The 20,129-nt window shown below is 40.5% G+C and overlaps 1 protein-coding gene across 3 annotated transcripts in view; it reads left to right on the forward strand.

Moving 5' to 3' along the window:
* nlgn1 (neuroligin 1) overlaps window positions 1-20,129 on the forward strand; it is a 272,702-nt gene that overhangs the window by 53,283 nt on the left and 199,290 nt on the right. For 2 of the 3 annotated variants that reach the window (XM_029707330.1, XM_029707331.1), the window contains 2 exons: window positions 15,572-15,631; window positions 19,054-19,206. In XM_029707330.1, the coding sequence (XP_029563190.1) occupies window positions 15,572-15,631; window positions 19,054-19,206 (213 nt within the window). The remainder of the gene's footprint in view (window positions 1-15,571; window positions 15,632-19,053; window positions 19,207-20,129) is intronic. The other variant, XM_029707332.1, reaches the window with a different exon arrangement.

A 20,129-nucleotide genomic window follows, 5' to 3' on the forward strand; every position in this document is an offset into this window, starting at 1 on the left:
TATACAAACATGGCTCAATCTAAGAGATGATTTCCAAATAATTTACGTTACATCTTCTATGCTGTATCAAAGTAACCTGATGCTACTTTGAAGTGCTGTTGTTTTTTTGCCCAATGATTTATATATACACTAGGTGACTGGTACGGGTGCTGTGTTGAAGCTACTGTGCCTCAATCTTGGCACTCCCCCACCATGTAAAACATATCTTGGAAGCTATAAAAATGCATTTATTAATGTCTACATTTCTTTTTACCACTTTTATTATATTACAGACATCTTAATGCATACTTGAAATTATATTCTGTGAGCTAAACATACAGATAAAACATTTAAAAAACATTAAAACATGATTCCTTAAAGTATAATTTCTGGGAGATTAATAATGTTACTGTGTCCACAACATAAACCAAAAATACTTAAATACATGTAATTTTGTCCTTGAAACATTTAATTGAAATAGTGTAGAAATCCATTCACTCCTATGGAGGACTACTCCTACTGGGGAGTGCCAATATGGCAGACCGGTAAAGAGAACTAGGCTATTATAAATGGCCAATGCATAGCATCAGCAATCCAGGGTTTATATTTATTTTTTATTTAACCTTCATTTAACTAGGTAAGTCAGTTAAGAACAAATTCTTATTTTCAATGACAGCCTAGGAACAGTGGGTTAACTGCCTTGTTCAGGGGCAGAACAACAGATTTTTACCTTGTCAGCTCGGGGATTCGATCTTGCAACCTTTCGGTTAGTCCAATGCTCTAACCACTAAGCTACCTGCCGCCCCAGGTAGATTCTAACCACTAGGCTACCTGCCGCCCCAGGTAGATTCTAACCACTAAGCTACCTGCCGCCCCAGGTAGATTCTAACCACTAGGCTACCTGCCGCCCCAGGTAGATTCTAACCACTAGGCTACCTGCCGCCCCAGGTAGCATATATATATATATATATATGTATATATATATATATATATGTATATATATATATATATATATATATATATATATATATATATATATATATATCAACAAAAAACGCAACATGCAACAATTTCAAAGATTTTACTGAGTTACAGTTCATATAAGGAAATCAGTCAAGTGAAATAAATTCATTAGACCCTAATATATGGATTTCACATGACTGGGGATAAAGATCAGCCCCCCTCACAATGGGACATTAGGATCTCGTCACGGTATCTCTGTGCATTCAAATTACCATCGCTAAAATGCAATTGTGTTCGCTTATGCCTGCCTATACCATAACCCCACCGCCACCATGGGGCCCTCTGTTCACAACGTTGACATCAGCAAACCGCTAGCCCACACAACGCCATACACGTGGTCTACGGTTGTGAGGCCAGTTGGACGTACTGCCAAATTCTAAAAAACAACGTTGGAGGTGGCTTTTGGTAGAGAAATTAACATTCAAATCTCTGGCAACAGTCGACATTCCTGCAGTCAACATGCCAATTGCACGCTCCCTCAAAACTTGTGGCCTTTATTGTACCCAGCACAAGTTGCACCTGTGTAATGATCATGCTGTTTAATCAGCTTCTTGATATGCCACACTTGTCAGGTAGATGGATTATCCTGGCAAAGAAGAAAGGCTCACTAACAGGGATGTAAACAAATGTGTGCACAAAATTTGAGTGAAATAAGCTTTTTGTGCGTGTGGAACATTTGTGGATTCTTGTATTTCAGCTCATGAAACATGGGACCAACACTTTACACGTTGCATATGTTGTTCAGTGTAATTGGTTGCCCCTATATAATCAGACTGTTCCCTTTTCGTACATTTAATTAGAAATCGAAGATGATTAATTGTGATGTAGTTTTGCAATGTTTCCCTATTCAGCCGATTGGTGGAGCCAGCCGATAGTGTACCAGGCTGGCCAAATGAGTGGCCTTGTTGTTCAGTCTGGATGCAATGCTGCTGAGATGTGCTCATTAACTTGAAAACAGGGAAGGAGGAGATCAATTAGCCAGGCTTGGGTGCTGCTGATGTAATTGAGTGATCTGCAAATGGAGGATATTGATTCAGCATTATGCCGTGTACTAACATTCTGACCATAGGTGGACACCAGGGGATGCTCAGAGAGAGTTGTGACAGTGGTAGTTTGGCAAAGATTATTGCCTTGCAGTAACATTCTTCTGATACCTTACCATAGGTCTACACTAGGAGATACAGAGAAATAAGCTTAGGCCTAGTTGTAACAGTGGTAGAGTTTGGCAAAGATTCCTTCCCACTTTTTAAACTTTTCTTAACTGAATCAACTTGGTCTTGGTTAGATGAAAGAGAAGGTTTGCAGTTTAATGGGTAGTCTCATAGAGTAGTTAGTAGATGGGGGATTGTTAATGAAAATCGGCATCCTCCTTGTGAGGGTAAAACTGCAGGAAAACAATGCTTTGATGATTAATTAGCATACTGCTTTATTCCTCAATTGTGTTCCATTCTTTGCAAGTGAGCTTTGACAGCGAATGCTTCTCCTCTGTGCCAATCTATTGTTGTATAGTAGACCGTCAGGGGATTGTTGTTGTTGTGATTTTGTACTACATTTCACTGAGAAACACAAACAGTAGCAGAGAGCGGAGATAAGAAGAACATTGGAGGAAATCCAAAATCAACATGATTATTATTTGTCATAAGGAAAATCTCTTCATCTTATCGCTCTTTAGATATTGCTGCTCTAGTTAAATTCTTGCATGTTCATTTTTTAAATCTTTTTTATTATTTTTTTTGGGGGGGGTTATAAACAAGCAGGAGATATTGATATAAAATGTACCTTGGGGTGTTGTTGCTTTGCTTTACTAATGCTCTTGTCTCCCTGGCAAGATGCATCGTTCACTTTTAACCTTCGTTCCACTGTTATTCATCTTCTCTCCCTCCGAAAAGTGCCGTTCTTTTTAAGTGGATGACGGAGTTTAAATTTAGCTTTGATGAGACGGGATTGAACTTGGTGCTTGGGATGATAGATACAAAACCTCTCCTGGAGAACATTAAGGGGAGTTGGAGCCATCCATTATTCAGCCTTACAGTAATATCAAAGGCAGGTCCATGTTGTGGACCTGTTCTTCTCTCTGCCATTGTGTTGTCTGCTTTTTAAGCCTTTCTCTCAACAGGTAATGGGCACAGCTTTAGTCCCTATCATATACAATACTGATTATCATTATTACATAACCTATCACACACTGTTACGTTCAGAACTTTAAAAACAACTTTGCATTACTTTTGTGATTATTTTCCAAGTACTGTACACAGTTCATAGGATACGGCATATCCAAACTCCAAAATGTTTTCCCTTTGCAACCATTAGGATCGGCATTTTGTGAGTTAGAGTGGGATATATGCAGGTTCTCAGATGGGAGAGATGAAATATTGATTAAAAGCTAAATTTGTAATTTGTAGGTCCAAATCAAAGGCATCAGTGCACACACTGCAAAATGAGAGAAAGAGCACGTGTTTGAATTCATTTTGGAGCTGGTAAATGATGCCTAATTCTGCTGACATGCTGTTTGAGAGGAGAGGAGGGCTGGGGTTGAGGGATGTTGATGGCAGAGCTGAGCAACGCACTGCAGTCCTCTCTTTCATCCCCGCCGCATGGTAATGCAGTGCTTTGAAATTGAAATGATTTGAAAATAGAATACACTGGCAAATTAGCCTGTTTGCTGTCCCGCTGGTGCCTGGGCCTCTTTGAACATCCCCCTTTCCTCATCATCTCACTTCCCCTCGCTGAGGCCTGGCCTCAGAGGCATGCTCTGTGCTCTGTGTCATGTTGGGAGCCTGGGCTAGAACCCTGATGAACATTGGCTGTCCAGCTCCTGTCAGAGTACAACTCATCTGGAGTCTAGAGACCGAGCATCCAGCTAGTATAACATCATAACATGTTGTTTAGGAGCAGGTGCATTGTTCAGCTGCAGGTTGGGTTTGGCCATTAATCAGGGCCATGGGGTGCGGCTAGTGAGTGGGGTAGTCTACAGGTGTCAGGATGTAGATAGATAGGAGTTGTTTGAAGACCCTCCTGAATGACTCTGAGCATCCACAGAGACTTAAACTGTAATGAGAAAGTGAAAGAAACCAAGACAGATAAACAGACACAGACAGACCTAAACAGAAAGACAGAGGGGGAGAGACTGACGGACAGAACGATAGCAAGAGAGAGAAGGAGAGAACGGTCTCAGAATCTCCATTTAGCTGCGACATAAAAGGCCCAGTTGAGAGCAAAGGAACCAAACCAATTTGATCAGGCTGCATCCCTGGCAACGACGGATACAAAATGAATACATAAGCAGATCATCCAGAAAGTAATATTTATGTTTAATAAATTATTTGACTCATGAGGGTTGTTTTACGTGTGTGGCAGCTCCTCGTAAGGTTGTTTAGCTCAGTGTCTGGCTGATTCCTTGTTTGGTTGTTATCTATGGTAGATTTCACATGCTCAACCTCAGGGCGACATCTAACTCAACCACAGCCATCTCCACGCTTGATTTTGTCAAGTCCTTTTGATGTATCAAAGTGAGACAAACAGATGCATACCGATACAATTTGTAAAAAATAATATATACATACAGTACCAGTCAAAAGTTTGGACACATTCAAGGGTTTTTCTTTATTTTTTACTATTTTCTACATTGTAGAATAACAGTGAAGACATCAAAACTATGAAATAACACATATGGAATCACCTACTAACCAAAAAAGTGTTAAACAAATCAAAATACATTTTATATTTGAGATTCTTCGCTGCTCTGGCACCCCAATGGTGGAACAAGCTCCCTCACGATGCCAGGACAGCGGAGTCAATCACCACCTTCCGGAGACACCTGAAACCCCACCTCTTTAAGGAATACCTGGGATAGGATAAAGTAATCCTTCTAACCCCCCCCCCCTTTAAAAGATTTAGATGCACTATTGTAAAGTGGTTGTTCTACTGGATATTATAGGTGAATGCACCAATTTGTAAGTCGCTCTGGATAAGAGCGTCTGCTAAATGACTTAAATGTAAATGTAAATGTAAAGTAGCCACCCTTTGCCTTGATGACAGCTTTGCACACTCTTGGCATTCTCTCAACCAGCTTCATGAGGTAGTCCCCTGGAATGCATTTCAATTAACAGGCAAGCCTTGTTAAAAGTTAATTTGTCCAATTTCTTTCCTTCTTAATGCGTTTGAGCCAATCAGTTGTGTTGTGACAAGGTCGGGGTGGTATACAGAATACAGCCCTATTTGGTAAAAGACCAAGTCCATATTATGGCAAGAACAGCTCAAATAAGCAAAGAGAAACAACAGTCCATCATTACTTTAAGACATGAAGGTCATTAAATATGGAACATTTCAAGAACTTTGAAAGTTTCTTCAAGTGCAGTCTCAAAAACCCTCAAGCGCTATGATGAAACTGGCTCACATCACCACAGGAAAAGAAGACCCAGAGTTACCTCTGCTGCAGAGGATAAGTTCATTAGAGTTACCAGCCTCAGAAATTGCAGCCCAAATAAATGCTTCACAGAGTTCAAGTAACAGACACATCTCAACATCAACTGTTCAGAGGAGACTGTGTGAGTTAGGGCTTCATGGTTCGATTGTTCGCTTGTTGCAAAGAAAACAGGACACCAATAAGAAGAAGAGATGTCCTTGGGCCAACAAACACGAGCAATTGACATTAGACATTAGAAATCTGTTCTTTGGTCAGATGAGTCCAAATGTGAGATTTTTGGATCCATCCGCCGTGTCTTTGTGAGACGCAGAGTAAGTGGTTCCCACCGTGAAGCATGGAGGAGGAGGTGGGATGGTGTGGGGGTGCTTTGCTGGTGACACTGTCAGTGATTTATTTAGAATTCAAGGCACACTTAACCAGCATGGCTACCACAGCATTCTGCAGCAATACACCATCCCATCTGGTTTGAGTTTAGTGGGACTATCATTTGTTTTTCAACAGGACAATGACCCAACACACCTCCAGGCTGTGCAAGTGCTATTTAACCAAGAAGGAGAGTGATGGAGCGCTGCATTAGATGACCTGGCCTTTACAATCCCCCGACCTCAACCCAATTGAGATAGTTTGGGATGAGAAGGAAAAGCAGCCAACAAGTGCTCAGCATATGTGGGAACTCCTTCAAGACTGTTGGAAAAACATTCCAGGTGAATCTGGTTAAGATAATGCCAAGAGTGTGCAAAGCTGTCACCAAGGCAAAGGATGGCTACTTTGAAGAATCTAAAATCTAAAATATATTTTGATATGTTTAACACTTTTTTGGTTACTACTTGATTCCATATTTGTTATTTCATGGTTTTGGTATCTTCACTATTATTCTACAATGTAGAAAATAGTAATAATAAAGAAAAACTCTTGAATAAGTGTCCAAATGTTTGACTGGTACTGTATATTATTTTAAAACTTTACAAGATGTTGAGTCAGGACACTTCAAGCAATTTAGGATAAACATTAAGAGTATTTTATAGTGAATGAATGCATAGAATTTCACCCTAAAAGACTTGGTCTGACTTGCTTCCATATAAAAAAAAGGTGTGTATGTGTAATGAGCGAACATAGAAATGGACAAGAAAGAACATAATTTATGCGCAGTGGGGCATACTAATCAATGATTATAGGAACATGTGAAGCATTGATCAAAAATCATCATGCATTGCCAATACTACATCTTGTGATTCCAGTACAATTAGCACTATCTGTATCTGCACTTTTAATTGGATCAATATTTTGCTCTGCTGGGAAATTGGTCACACTCAAATCTATCCTCTCCTTGTGCTTACTTAACTTTATATCGAATGGAGATGTCACTCTTCATGATCAAATGGTCAAGGCCTGAATGATTATGCCCACACTCGGCTGGCCAATAACAGAGCTGCTACAGCACATGCTCCTGTTAGATTATTTATTTTCAGTGTTTCCCCTAGGATTTTTTTCAGCAGCAGCAGTTGCAAAGTGGGTGTGACCAATGGCGCATTTTAAAGGTCGTCCTCTTGTCCGCAGCGAATTTAAAAAAAATGTTTAAGCTAATTTCCTTCAATTCTATACATTTTGCCATAGGTCTGAGAGACAATTTGCAGTTTTAAAGCTAATTTCCTGCAGTGATACACTTTTCCACATGGCTTATACCTTGTTCTTATGCTATCTGAGTAACTCAAGCATTATAACAAAATCAATGGGGGCTCCATGATTTTACATTATCCCTGACTGTCTGGTTTTTATGTTGGTGATTGTCAGTTCTCAAAGATGATCTTATTAAAACATATCTAAGTTCATTATCTTTTCTACATACTTTATATATTGGAAACACTGATCTTGCTATGTGCTCCTCGCAGGGGGCGATGTCACTGACCCTCTCCCCTGGCAACTTCCCCTCAACAGGAAGGGTGCTTATTACGAGGTGTGTCATTTCCTATGTCCCTGTTCTCATTCTGACAGCTCCTAATGAAATCCCCCCTACATGCACACACACACACACATTGACGTTACCTGCCTTTAAATCCTGCCAGTGGCTGGCTCTAATGAGCAGCAGCACCTTTACAATCCAAAGGCGCTGTGACATTTGGGTCCCCAGGTCCTCTCTGCTCTCCCCAGGGGGGATTCCAAGAAAATACATTTTTGCTGGCATTTACTACTGATATTTGAAACCAAGCATCAGACCCTTTTTCGCTGGGTCCAGAGACCCTTGTCATCAGTTGTTAGAATGTCAGCCATGTTACGGAAATAAAATATTTATGAATCTCCAGTTGTTACCATTTGTGACTGATGTTACACAGTATTACTGTTGGGACCAGTGTGCAGTACATGTCAAATATATCAGAATATATAGGTATATAAAAGTATAGGTATGTGTATTGATTCATTAGGGGAGAAAACACTGAAGTAGAGGGCAGAGATCATTGCGGCACGGTCAGCATTTTTCACGTTGCGGGTGGTCAAACAGATTATTTTGGGATGAAAATATATTTTTTGTCTCACAGATTATTTGGAAACATCATCTTTCTGCTTTGTAAAAGCACATCTTTGTCACATTATTAATCTTTGTCACTGCTTCACCTTCAGTAGCCTACCTTTCCTATTCTAGTTGGGTGTGTGAGATCAGCCTGGTCTCATAGACTAGACATAACATAGGAAATACGTGACACTGAAATTATTATGGTATGTTACATTGTCCTTTTACATACGACAGAAGTATAATGCAAATGACTAGCAACCCAAAGGTTGCGTGTCCAATCTCATTACCGAAAACTTTATCATTTCAGCTAATTAGCAACTTTTTTTACTACTTAGCATGTTAGATAACCCTCCCCCTAACTCTAACCTTAACCTTTTTAGCTAACCCTTCCCCTTACACTAACCTTTAACCTTTAACCTAACTCCTAACCTTAACCCTAAACCCCATTCCAGCTAACATTAGCCAGCTTGCTAACGGTAACCACCTAGTCACCTAGCTAACGTTAGCCAAAATAAATTGGAATTCGTAACATATCATACATTTTGCAAATGTAAGATATTGGACTAATGTCAATTCCTAACATATCATACACATTGTAATACATAACATTTGATAAGAAATGGATGATGGACATCCACAAATGAATACATACCATACGAAATGTAACATATCATACTAAATGGAGTGTCTCGGATTTACGTATAGAATCATGAAAAATGCGAATACTGTATATGTGGTCTCATTGAAATAGAGTAGGCTGCCTATGCATGGTTGGAGAATCACTGGCAGTTATCTTTCCAAGGAAATGCCTGAAAATCGTCGCACTCCTAAAAGGTAGGCTATAAAAATAGCTTGAAAAAGTGCAAGTCTCCCCAACTCTGCTTTTCTTCCAAATCCGTCAAGTATATAGCCTAGTAATAATGGGCTACTTGAAAATCTCAATTTAACCCAGGCTATTTCTTAGGTTATTTTTGCGCATTTTGATATCGCCTATAGGGCACAAAATTGCTGAGACCATGGCTGGCAAGTGAGCTGCATCACATGTGCCTGCGGTTGGGACCAGTTCTTGCAGGTGGAGTTGGACAGAAAATCTGTGGGTGCAGTATGAAAAGCTGCGGGTGCGGGCGGGATGAAGAAATCAGTCCCGCGCAGACCTCTACACTGAAGCACATTCAAGTAGCGTCATGAAATATTCATGCTGGAATGGTTACAAATAATTTTTGAAGAAAGAAATGTTTGATGTCAGGTGTCACTGTGCCGATACAGTATCCTACTTGGATTCTCTCACTAGCATCTGCATGGAAGAGAGCAAACAGAACAGATGGGGATGATGTGCAATACCAGTTAAATAGCTGAGTGCAACAGGGTTGAGTCCTGTATGACACAGTTGACATAGTTCTCATATGTTACAAGCTGTACTGTATATGAAAGTGCGGGTTGGAAAATAAGCCTTAACTCCCATGGGTGTGTGCTCTAGATGCGTCTTGTTCAATTCTGTGGTAATCGGTCCTGTCAACGAAAGCTTCATCCTAGCCTCTCCCCCTCATCTTGTGCTTTAGCCGTCACACATTTTAGTACAGTATGTCTCCCTTCTATGAGGGTAGAGAATGCTCTCTCTCTCTCTGTCAGGTGTGACCAGTAGTAGGGTGCGTAGTTAGACAGTAGGACAGACAGGCTGCTGGGTTGGAACTGAAGGAAAATCAGGGCGGTTGCCGAGGCTTTTAGTTCCATATGGCATGGTTAGTTGCCTTGGGCTCGACATGTTAGCCTAGACGTGTGAGAAGCCTTGTCATAGGCAGGCAGGCAGCAAGGCAGGCAGCTGAGAGGGTCATCTGTTGTACACTATGTGTGTTCTGCAAAGCACATAGTAGTCACGTGGTCTTCTATACCCTGCCTATCTGTATAGTTTGCATCTACAGAGCCTCGAGAGCTGCATGCATAGCTGGCTTAAAGCGGCAATCAGCAGTTGAAACAATAACAACGTTTTTCGCTAAAAAGCTGAGGGATGGTGCTCGAGAAATATAACCACTCTCAAATTCATAGACAGAGTATAGGAAAGTATTCAGACCCCATGACCTTTTCCACATTTGGTTAGGTTACAGCCTTATTCTAAAATGTATAAAAACATCTGCATCGATCTGCACACAGTACCCCATAATGATAAAGCAAAAACAGGTTTTTAGAAATGTGTGCTAATTTATTACAAATAAAAAACGGAAATATCACATTTACATAAGTATTCAGACCCTTTACTCAGTACTTTCTTGAAGCACCTTTGGCAGCGATTATAGCCTCGAGTCTTCTTGGGCATGATGCTAAAAGCTTGCCACACCTGTATTTGGGGAGTTTTTCCACATTCTTCTCTGCAGATCCTCTCAAGCTCTGTCAAGTTGAATGGGGAGCGTTGCTGCACACCTATTTTCAGATCACTCCAGAGATGTTCAATCAGGTTCACATCCGGGCTCTGGCTGGGCCACTCAAGGACATTCAGAGACTTGTCCCAAAGCCACTCCTGCGATATCTTGGCTGTGTACTTAGGGTTGTTGTCCTGTTGGAAGGTGAACCTTCGCCCCAGTCTGAGGTCCTGAGCCCTCTGGAGCAGGTTTTCATCAAGGATCTCTCTTTACTTTGCTCTGTTCATCTTTGCCTCAATCCTGACTAGTCTCCCAGTCCCTGCCGCTGAAAAACATCCAGTTAAATCTTGGTTTCATCAGACCAGAGAATCTTGTTTCTCATGGTTTGAGAGTCTTTAGGAACCCTTTGGCAAAATCCAAGCGGGCTGTCATGTGCCTTTTACTGAGAAGTGGCTTCTGTCTGGCCACTCTACCATAAAGGCCTGATTGGTGGAGTGCTGCAGAGATGGTTGTCCTTCTGGAAGTTTCTCCCATCTCCACAGAGGAACTCTAGAGCTCTGTCTGAGGGACCATTGGACAATTCCTTTGACTTCATGGCTTGGTTTTTGCTCTGACATGCACTGTCAACTGTGGGACCTTATATAGACAGGTGTGTGCCTTTCCAAATCATGTCCAATCAATTGAATTTACCACAGGTGGACTCCAATCAAGTTGTAGAAACATCTCAAGGATGATCAATGGAAACAGGATGCACCTGAGCTCAGTTTCGAGTCTGATAGCAAAGGCTGAATACTTATGTAAATTATGTATTTCTAAAAACCTGTTTTAGTTTTGTCATTATGGGGTATTGTGTGTAGATTGCTGAGGATTTGTATTTATTTAATCCATTTTAGAATAAGGCTATAACATAACAAAATCTGGAAAAAGTCAATGGGTACTGTATGCACGCTAAAAACAAAAGGTTCCTGGAGTATCCTTTAGGGGTTCTTCAAGTTGAAGCTGTGGGGGAACCCCTATAAGTTCTTCGAATAACCATTTAAAAGGGTTCTTCAAAGAACCCTTTTAAAGGATCCTTGAAGAACCTTTTGAATAACCTTTTGGGGTTCATTTGATGAACTGCCCCCCTCCCCTATTATTATTATTATTAATAATAATAATAATAATATACATAACAATAACAACAATAACACCATATTTTAGTTTTCAGTGTTAATTGTTATTTTAGTGGCACAGCAGAATAAAAACTATCTAAAGATGAGGTAAACTCCCAGCAGAGCCCCAGGTATAATGGATATATCCTCTGGCATGTTGATGTTAATGTGTTGATGTTTTCCATATCCATAGTCAGAATGATTTTGCAGTGCATGGTGATCGAACAGGTTTCCTGTTAAATTCATCAGAGATGAAGTCTGTGAATCCACATTTTTTTAATTATACAGATGATTAACAAAACATGCACGACAGTATTCATACCTTGGTTTTTGTGGAAAATGTGAATGAACTGTTTTGATAATGGTTTTCATGCACATACCTTGTCCATAATGTAGAGGCCCATGGGATATTCATTGAAGAGGTAAGGGAGGAGGATGAAAAATGTGATCTGCATAACATACCAATTGACATACCTTTGTGTATGCCTCCTCGTCTTTGTATACTTGCAGAAAAGGATGCAAAAGTGAGCCGTTCAGTCGTCTGCACCCAATACATCTTGCCGTCAACATATTCTTATAGCCTACATATTCTTACCTCTTTGTTGATTTGATATCCATTGAATTTTGTCCATTTTCTGTTTTAGAAAGATTTGCACAAATATGAAAAGAAAACAATATCAATTTACATCATACAAGGGACAAACCTTCCCTTTAAACTGAGACCTTTACATTTTTCAGTTAAGTTCCTGCACCTGCTGTCCTTTGAAATTCAAATCCAAACGTTTCAGTTGGGCAGTTAGGTTCCTGCAAGAACGCCCACCAACTAACGAGGTTCCTCAATGAACCTATTGTGGGCAATTTTCAGTGCTTAGAACCTTAAGGTTCTTCGAAGTACTTTGAGGATCTTAGAAAAACCCTTATCGAACCCCTAATTTGTAGAGTGTGGATGCAAGGACTGACCATCCAGATATCAAAATGATAGTTTTAACCATGGTTTGAGGCAATACAGTGTTTACATTTACTTTGTTTACAAACATTGGCGTAAAACAAGCTTATATTTTGGGTTCTGATGGGGTTCGATAGTTGAACTAAGCTCATGGGGCATTCATAAGTTATATTCTTCAAGAATCAATGGGTCCATATCAATAATTTCTAAGTAAAATGTATGCACCAACTGCTGATTGCCCCTTTAATGATGAGTGCAGGTTGAGGTTACTATATTGTTTTAGAACGTTAATGCAGTCAAATCCTCCCCAGCCACACCTGTGAGCATTTGTTTCGCATCTGTGTTATTGTTACTGCTTTGAGAGTGTGAGTCAGTCAGTCAAAGAGCCAGCCTCTCTCTGTTATGTGCCTCTAACATTTGAATAGAGTAGGATGGCATTGCATCAAGTGCACAATACATGGGTGGATGTATTCAGTGGTGTCCTGCTCCTGAGTACCACCTGGTCCTGAGTCATTTATCAAAGAGATCCACAGAGCTGTGAGCCATGTAATTGGCTGTATAGCCATGCACACTGCACTACATGTGTCCCATGGGCACCAGGCTCATGACTCACTCGGCCCCTGGGAATGAGTTGTGCTGTTGGACTTGATTTGAAAGGTAAGTTCTTGTGTATTCTGCTCTTGATCAAAATGTTATGGCACAAACTGCATTGTATGAAATATTTCACCATATAGGCTATATTTCACCATAGACATTCAGTCATTTATCAAAGGATGTGAAATATTTGTTCATGCAAGAATATGTTTTATAGCCAGTACTATCGAAGGTCAGTACTTAATCCCCAGATTCATTGGCTTTTGTATGTTAGAGAGCCCGTTGTTTTTATGGTCAAATCAATGATTGACTGAGTTGGTTTGTTTCCATTTGGATAGGCCTAAGATCCTTGACGAATGTGTCGTATGGATGCCCATGTGCACAATGTGAGATCAATTGAGTTCAAAGCATTAATGACCTAATCTGGTTGGAGCCTCAGGGTTCATAGTGCATTAAAGTGTTAAGGGCCAGGAGCCCCGGAGTCGGCCGCCTGATGCACGCCTCACCAGCCCACCTCTTTTTCTGCATTACAGAGTACTCAAGCGTGAAGTTGCACTTTATCAGTCAGAGATGAACACAAATCAATATCGGCACAACGAGGGATATGGAAATTCATTTGGAAGGGGTGTGTAAGAGCTAGGCTGCAGTAATAAATCAATTTATCATCTGACTGGGAGACAGCATTACTGGTGAGACAGACAGTGTGTGTGGGGGGGGGGGGGGGGGATACAGAGACAACGGCACAGGCAAACAGTTTGGCAGTTAGACAGGCGGAGAGGCAGAGTAAAGAGAGGGAGAGAAAGGTAAACCCGAGGTAAAGGGAGAAAGAGAAAATAAATACTGGGAAAGACAGAAAAACAGAGTCTCCCTAATCAGTGCAGTGGAGCCAGGTGCGACACACAAGCGTTGAGGCTCGCAGTACTCCAAGGGGGTCAGAGGGGTTGAAAACTCAGTGTGCAGGGCCTGGCCCTCAGTCACTTGGAGTTTAGGAGTGACGTGATGCTGACAGCATGCTGTCATGTTGACGTCCTGACTGATATGATCCAACCATCCCCTCAGTTAGGGGACAGCCATGCACAGTCATGTCACAGGGCACTGCAGTACCTTGCTCCAGCATCTCCGTTCAGTTGCTTTATAAGCCTTACCTTAGCCTATGAGAATGTGATGGTTTAATGATGTGTTCCGATAAGGTAGGCTACAGTGTACTTTACTCTAGCAGTTTTCATTTTTTGTCATGTATCTCACAAAATCAATCTCAGCAAGGCTGCAGGGTGAAACGGGATGTTTACGCCAAATGTTCTCTCCAGTGTTGAATGACCTCTGTGTTCTTCTCCAGAATGTTGCTACAAATTATAGAGGTGTCATGCCATTGCGTACTGCTCTAGCGGTCTGGCTACAAGACATGAGGAAAATAAATGACTGGACTATTTTAATAGAATGAACAGAAAACAGAGCATTTCCATTTCCCCCTCCCATCCCTGCCTCTCATTGCTTCCCTGTTTTGGTTCTCCTGTACTGTATTGTCATGAAGGAGCATGATCATAAGCAGGATGAGTTTGAGTGATGTGTGTGAAGGCTTCTTTCATTGGTCATACTGTGTATCTCACTCTTTCATGTGCTGCTCTCTGCTTACTCATGCTTGATCTAGCTCGCATGTGTCTAGACTAGCGCTTTGTCAACATTGTGTGTCTGTGTGTGCCTGTCTGTCTTTCTGTGCCCCCCGTCTGTCTTTCTGTGTGCCTGTCTGTCTGTCTTTCTGTGTGCCTGTCTGTCTTTCTGTGTGCCTGTGTGTCTTTCTGTGCCCCCGTCTGTCTTTCTGTATGCCTGTCTATCTGTTTGTCCATCTGTGTCGTGTTTATAGTACAGTCCATTGCTGTGGTCTTTGTGCTGTTACTCACTAAATGAATCGTGTCTTGGTTTATTCTGCTGCAGTCTGACCTATTTCCTGTTTTATTATTTTGCCAATGAGGGAGAATTAAGCAATTAACCTCTGTGTGTTTGGAGCCACTTAATACATTAACTTTTTTTCATTTGCATTTTGGCACTCTGTGATCCTGCAATGAAATTACTTAATTTAGGTTCTATTTTACATATTTGCATAGTATGAGTCCACTAATGTTTCAATCTGGAGTATTCTCTTTTAGCACATTAACATTCACAGACGTGGGCTACTTATTGGAACATAATGTTACAAGACACCCTCACAAACATCCATAACAATTATGCTTTTGTCTGTTTACTTGAAATTGGGAAAGAGGGGTGAGAATGACATGAGGTAAAGCTGTGTTCTGAAAACACCCAATCTGTTTTACTGGGAACGACTTATCTTACATTCTTGAATCTTTTTGAAAGAAAGGGTCCTATTTTCAAGATCCTTCTTGTTTTGTTACAGTACTTTGTAACAAAAGTCTTACTATCTCATAGCTACCAAGCTCCACAAATGTGTATGATATTGTTTACATACTTTCTCTTTCAGTAAAATTTTTCACAGGGAAAATCACTTAAGATTTCTTTCTCTTTTGAGCGTTTTTAAGGTTTGTGTGTTCTTGTATTATCTGTTTCCTCCATCTTCTCCATTCTTGATCCTAGGTCCCCTTACAAAGAAACACAATGATGATTTAGGTGATAATGACGGGGCGGAGGATGAAGGTATTTTTTGATGCCAAACTGATTTGCATGACAAGGAACCCTCCAATTTTTCCTCTTTGTTTTTTTTTTTTTACATTTCTTGTCCTTTTTTTGAACGTGAAGATTTTTTTTCTCCGTAATTTTTGCTGGATGTGTTTTGTCTTTTTTGCTTGATGTTTTAAGAGTATGTTTAATGTCGCCCATCATTCCAGAGTACTTAATTGTTAATAATCTAACATAGGTTTTTGCTTGAATTCTTTTTACATTTTGTAAAAAAATAAATACATGTTGCATCCCATCTAAAAGAGAGTAACTATTAACCCTTCAATGAAATCGTAACACCTTTTTGCATGATTTTTCACAACTCTTTTCCTTTTCCAAAATAAAGTATACTATTCCAACCCTGGGGAATTGGATACCCTGATCAATCCTAACACATAAGTCACCTTCAGTTGTGTTATAAAAAAAACTGTAAGTTTCCTATGCAACATGTATGGATGTTCCTGGATCGTTATGGGCAAAGACCTGTAACATATTGATCACAAAATCCCTTCCTAACGAGACCTCTTCATCACTATTTTACGCAAATTCAAGTACATTATGGCACAGTTATGTAAACCTAGGAATCAAGGCCAAACGTTTAAATCGACAAATCTAAAATGGGCTTCTCACTGAAAGGTAACAGACTGAAGAAAGTACTCAAATAACCCCAAATTAAGTTATTCAAAAAGGAAGTGAGAAAGTTAACTTCCTACTTAATGACAGAACACAGTCTTAATAATGCACATCTCCTGTATAATCTGGTGAAATAAGCACCAATTACAGAAAACTAAACTAGGAATGCGGCAGCTATCTTTGATCTGCAGCAACTTGCGATTTCCTGAGTACACACATCAAAAGATTAGAGACACAAATATACAGTGAAATCCCAGCCAGCCTCTCGAGTATTCACTTGATAAAGAATCCAGGCCAGACTAATAATCCTCTCTAAGACAGAAGACAATATGCTGTTAAAACCAACGCAATGAGATGTGTGAATGAAATGGCCCAAGGACCAATCAGCTTGATATCTCACTGGCGGTGCTCTTTTGACATTTAACCTCTAGCCACAACAGAGATATGTAATCAAACAACAACAACAACAACACACTGCCATGGAACCTCAATATCATGGAATGTAAGATGTGCAGTTCTCTGTAGGTGCCACTCCACCTGTGGATTTGTAATGGATGGAAACTTTTGTCCTCAGGAGGATTGTGACAGGGACATTCTCTTTATATTGTAGCTTGTTAGCAAGGCCATCCAGATTTGGCATTGGATGGAGATCCAGTGCAGTGCTTTTACAGCAAGTCTTCTGTGATGTGAGCGCCTGTATAGGAATGCACCTGTCCTCACTTACCTCTGTACCTTACCTCCAGCTAGGATTAGCCTAGCATGCCATGGTGTCCACGTAGGATGCATGACCGAACCCTATGATTAGTAGGCCCAGTTTAGAACAAATGGCTGAATTGCCATCTATTCTCAAAAGCCAGCACACACAATTCCCTGGCTTCTATTCCTCATTTATGGAGGTTTAAAATGGTTTGACCTCTGTCAGAGAAGCCTGGAATCCCTCCAAAGGATTTAGAATGTGCACTTGCTTTTTTGCCACTCACAAAGATGAAGTGAACACAAGAACAAACAGCATAAAGGACTGCGAATGACATAATGGACATCCTGACAGACACCACAGCCATAACCCTCTGTGACCATATGTGTCACTTTAATCTGCTGCTGGCACCCGCACAAGAGCCAGAGGGGGGCAACACATGCACTGTATGAATCTACATTTTACATTTTAGTCATTTAGCAGACACTCTTATCCAGAGCAACTTACAGTATTGAATACATACATTTTCATACATATCATACTTTTTTTTTCTGTGCTGGCCCCCCGTGGGAATCAAACCCACAACCCTGGTGTTGCAAACACCATGCTCTACCAACTGAGCTACAGGGAAGGCTCTTTTACATGAACGCATGCATTGACATAGACAGACAGACATGCAATCTTTCCAGTTAGTCTTCATTCCTAGTTTTATTTTACATATTTAATAATTTACCTTGCTGTTATGTTTGTAACTATATGGAGAGATCAGGTATTACTCTCCTGTCTCAATGCTGCGCTAGTTTACACACTTTCGTGAATCCAGCTGCTCTTCTGTCATTCAATTAATTAATCAAAGTGAATGGAAGATGTTAGGATTCTGATGCGCAATTTCTGAAAATAATTTAGATTTGATCTCTCTCTTTACAATATCTCCCACTCTTTCCCTATTTCTCTCCCCCCTCTCTTGTTCCCTCTTTCTTTCACCACTAACTTATGCTTTTTCACACACACACACACACACACACACACACACACACACACACACACACACACACACACACACACACACACACACACACACACACACACACACACACACACTCAGCAGCTGCTCAGTCCTAATCAATATTATAGAATCCTACTGAAGACGTGAGGATTAGAGGTGCCCTGGCATTTTCTTCCCTCTCTACTCCTCTGTAGGAGCCCGCTTTCACTGGAAATGTAAGAAAGAGAGCAAAGGAAAGAGAAAGACAGAGTGGGAGGAAGAAAATCAACTAAAAGAACAGAGATGGGCTTGGATTTTGCAAATATAGCCTCATGTTTTGCCATAAAGGCATTTTGGAAGATGCCATCCTACTTTCTTTACTATTTAATTACTTTCCTTAGCTCTGAGACCTCCTTCTAGTGTCCCCTAACACCAAACATCGATAAGATATTGAACATGAATGTGGATATTTTGCACCCAAGATGAAACGCCTGTCTCCTTTGTGGAATATAAAAGTAATCAGAAACCTATTTTTTTGTATCCTCCCTATCCCCCATTTAATTCAAACCCAGCGGCCAAACTAGATGTCCTCCCTCAAAGACAGCATCAATTGAGTTGATGTCATTATGCAAAGTTCAGTAAGCGTAACACTTTGTTAAAGGGAAACGTTGGATGTCTGAAATTGAATTAAAAACTTTTCTTGAAGAATGTTAATCATTAAAACATTTAGGTTCAATCTTGTTTATTAGATTCTACGTTACTGATAAAACAAGCTACCTGTGCCGCTTAAATTGAAATGTCAGTTTTAATCTCTACACTTCTTTAATGCTGACAGTTTATTGGCCCCCCAAAAATAAGAGCCCATAAAATTTCCTGAAACAAAAACAAGATTAATATGGAATTGTCAATCACCAGGAACATGTCATACTTGTCACATATGAAATGAACGGTCTCACGTGCAAAGCAGAAATTGTCTCAAAGCAAAGTCAATGTGTCCGAAATTATGAGAAAACCAAAGCGTCCACAATTTAGATTGCATCTCCAGCTGTCATTTTAATTTGTCCTTTAATCATTTCCTTCCCCTTGCAGACATCCGTGAAAGCGGTAGCCCCAAGCCAGTGATGGTATTTATCCATGGGGGATCCTACATGGAGGGCACTGGGAATATGTTTGACGGCAGCATCTTGGCAAGTTACGGCAATGTTATCGTCATCACAGTGAACTACCGGCTTGGAGTATTAGGTAAGGTTTTCCAGCTTTTGTCCTTATCACTAATCCCCCAACACTAGCTACCTATATACATACTGGACAGTAGGCGCCCATCAATGCTTTTTCTTTGCCTTGGGGGGACAGTGTGAAACAGAGTGAAACGGAGGTGCTATGGTTTCACCCTCAATGAGATTATGCTGTCATTTGTTTTCATGAATATCCTTATTCTCGCTTCATATGGTGATTTACCCCTCCTGAAAAGCATCAAGGCTTTAATGCACACAACTCTGTGGCAATATCCTCCTTTCACTCACACCAGCAGTAATATGTGTCAAAGGAAACCGATCTTGGAGGCACAAGATTTAAGATGATAGTAAATATGGGGATAATTATAACCATGAATACTTTATGACCAGCCCCCAGCATGAGCCCCAGCTTTTGTCCCCATAAAACGACTATTTCCAAATTGATTTCTCTCCATAAGAAGTCTTTATTTGTACAAATTATGAATATTAGAAAACGTGATATGTCAGATGTTTTTATTGTGAACAATTTGGCAACAACTTGAATGCCTCCTGAATTTAAACTAGCAACGATAATGATTGGAATTTTAAAACATTAGGCCTGATTCCTCTGGACTGGTTTCATGTTTATAGTGTTCATCTGAAGATTTAAAAGCACCAGTTTTGGTGATGATCAGGTAAGTGGTGTGGCTGTGTTTTCACTAATGCTGGTTCTCCTGTCAAGCTAAGAAGCTGTGGTTTGGCACTACAGGAAAAATGGGAGCATATTTAATCAGATGTATCTTTTTAGCATCACAAAGAGTCTTGTTGACATTTTCCTCAGTGTTTGTATTTACCCCTGTGGCGGTGGGGTAAGCGGATCAAACCACTCAGCTCTGCTGAATGAGATGAGAGCAGAGTAACGTTACAGGAGCAAGCAGACGCTGTGTGATG

Source organism: Salmo trutta, chromosome 22 (assembly GCF_901001165.1).
Source record: "Salmo trutta chromosome 22, fSalTru1.1, whole genome shotgun sequence".
Lineage (NCBI taxonomy): Eukaryota > Metazoa > Chordata > Actinopteri > Salmoniformes > Salmonidae > Salmo > Salmo trutta.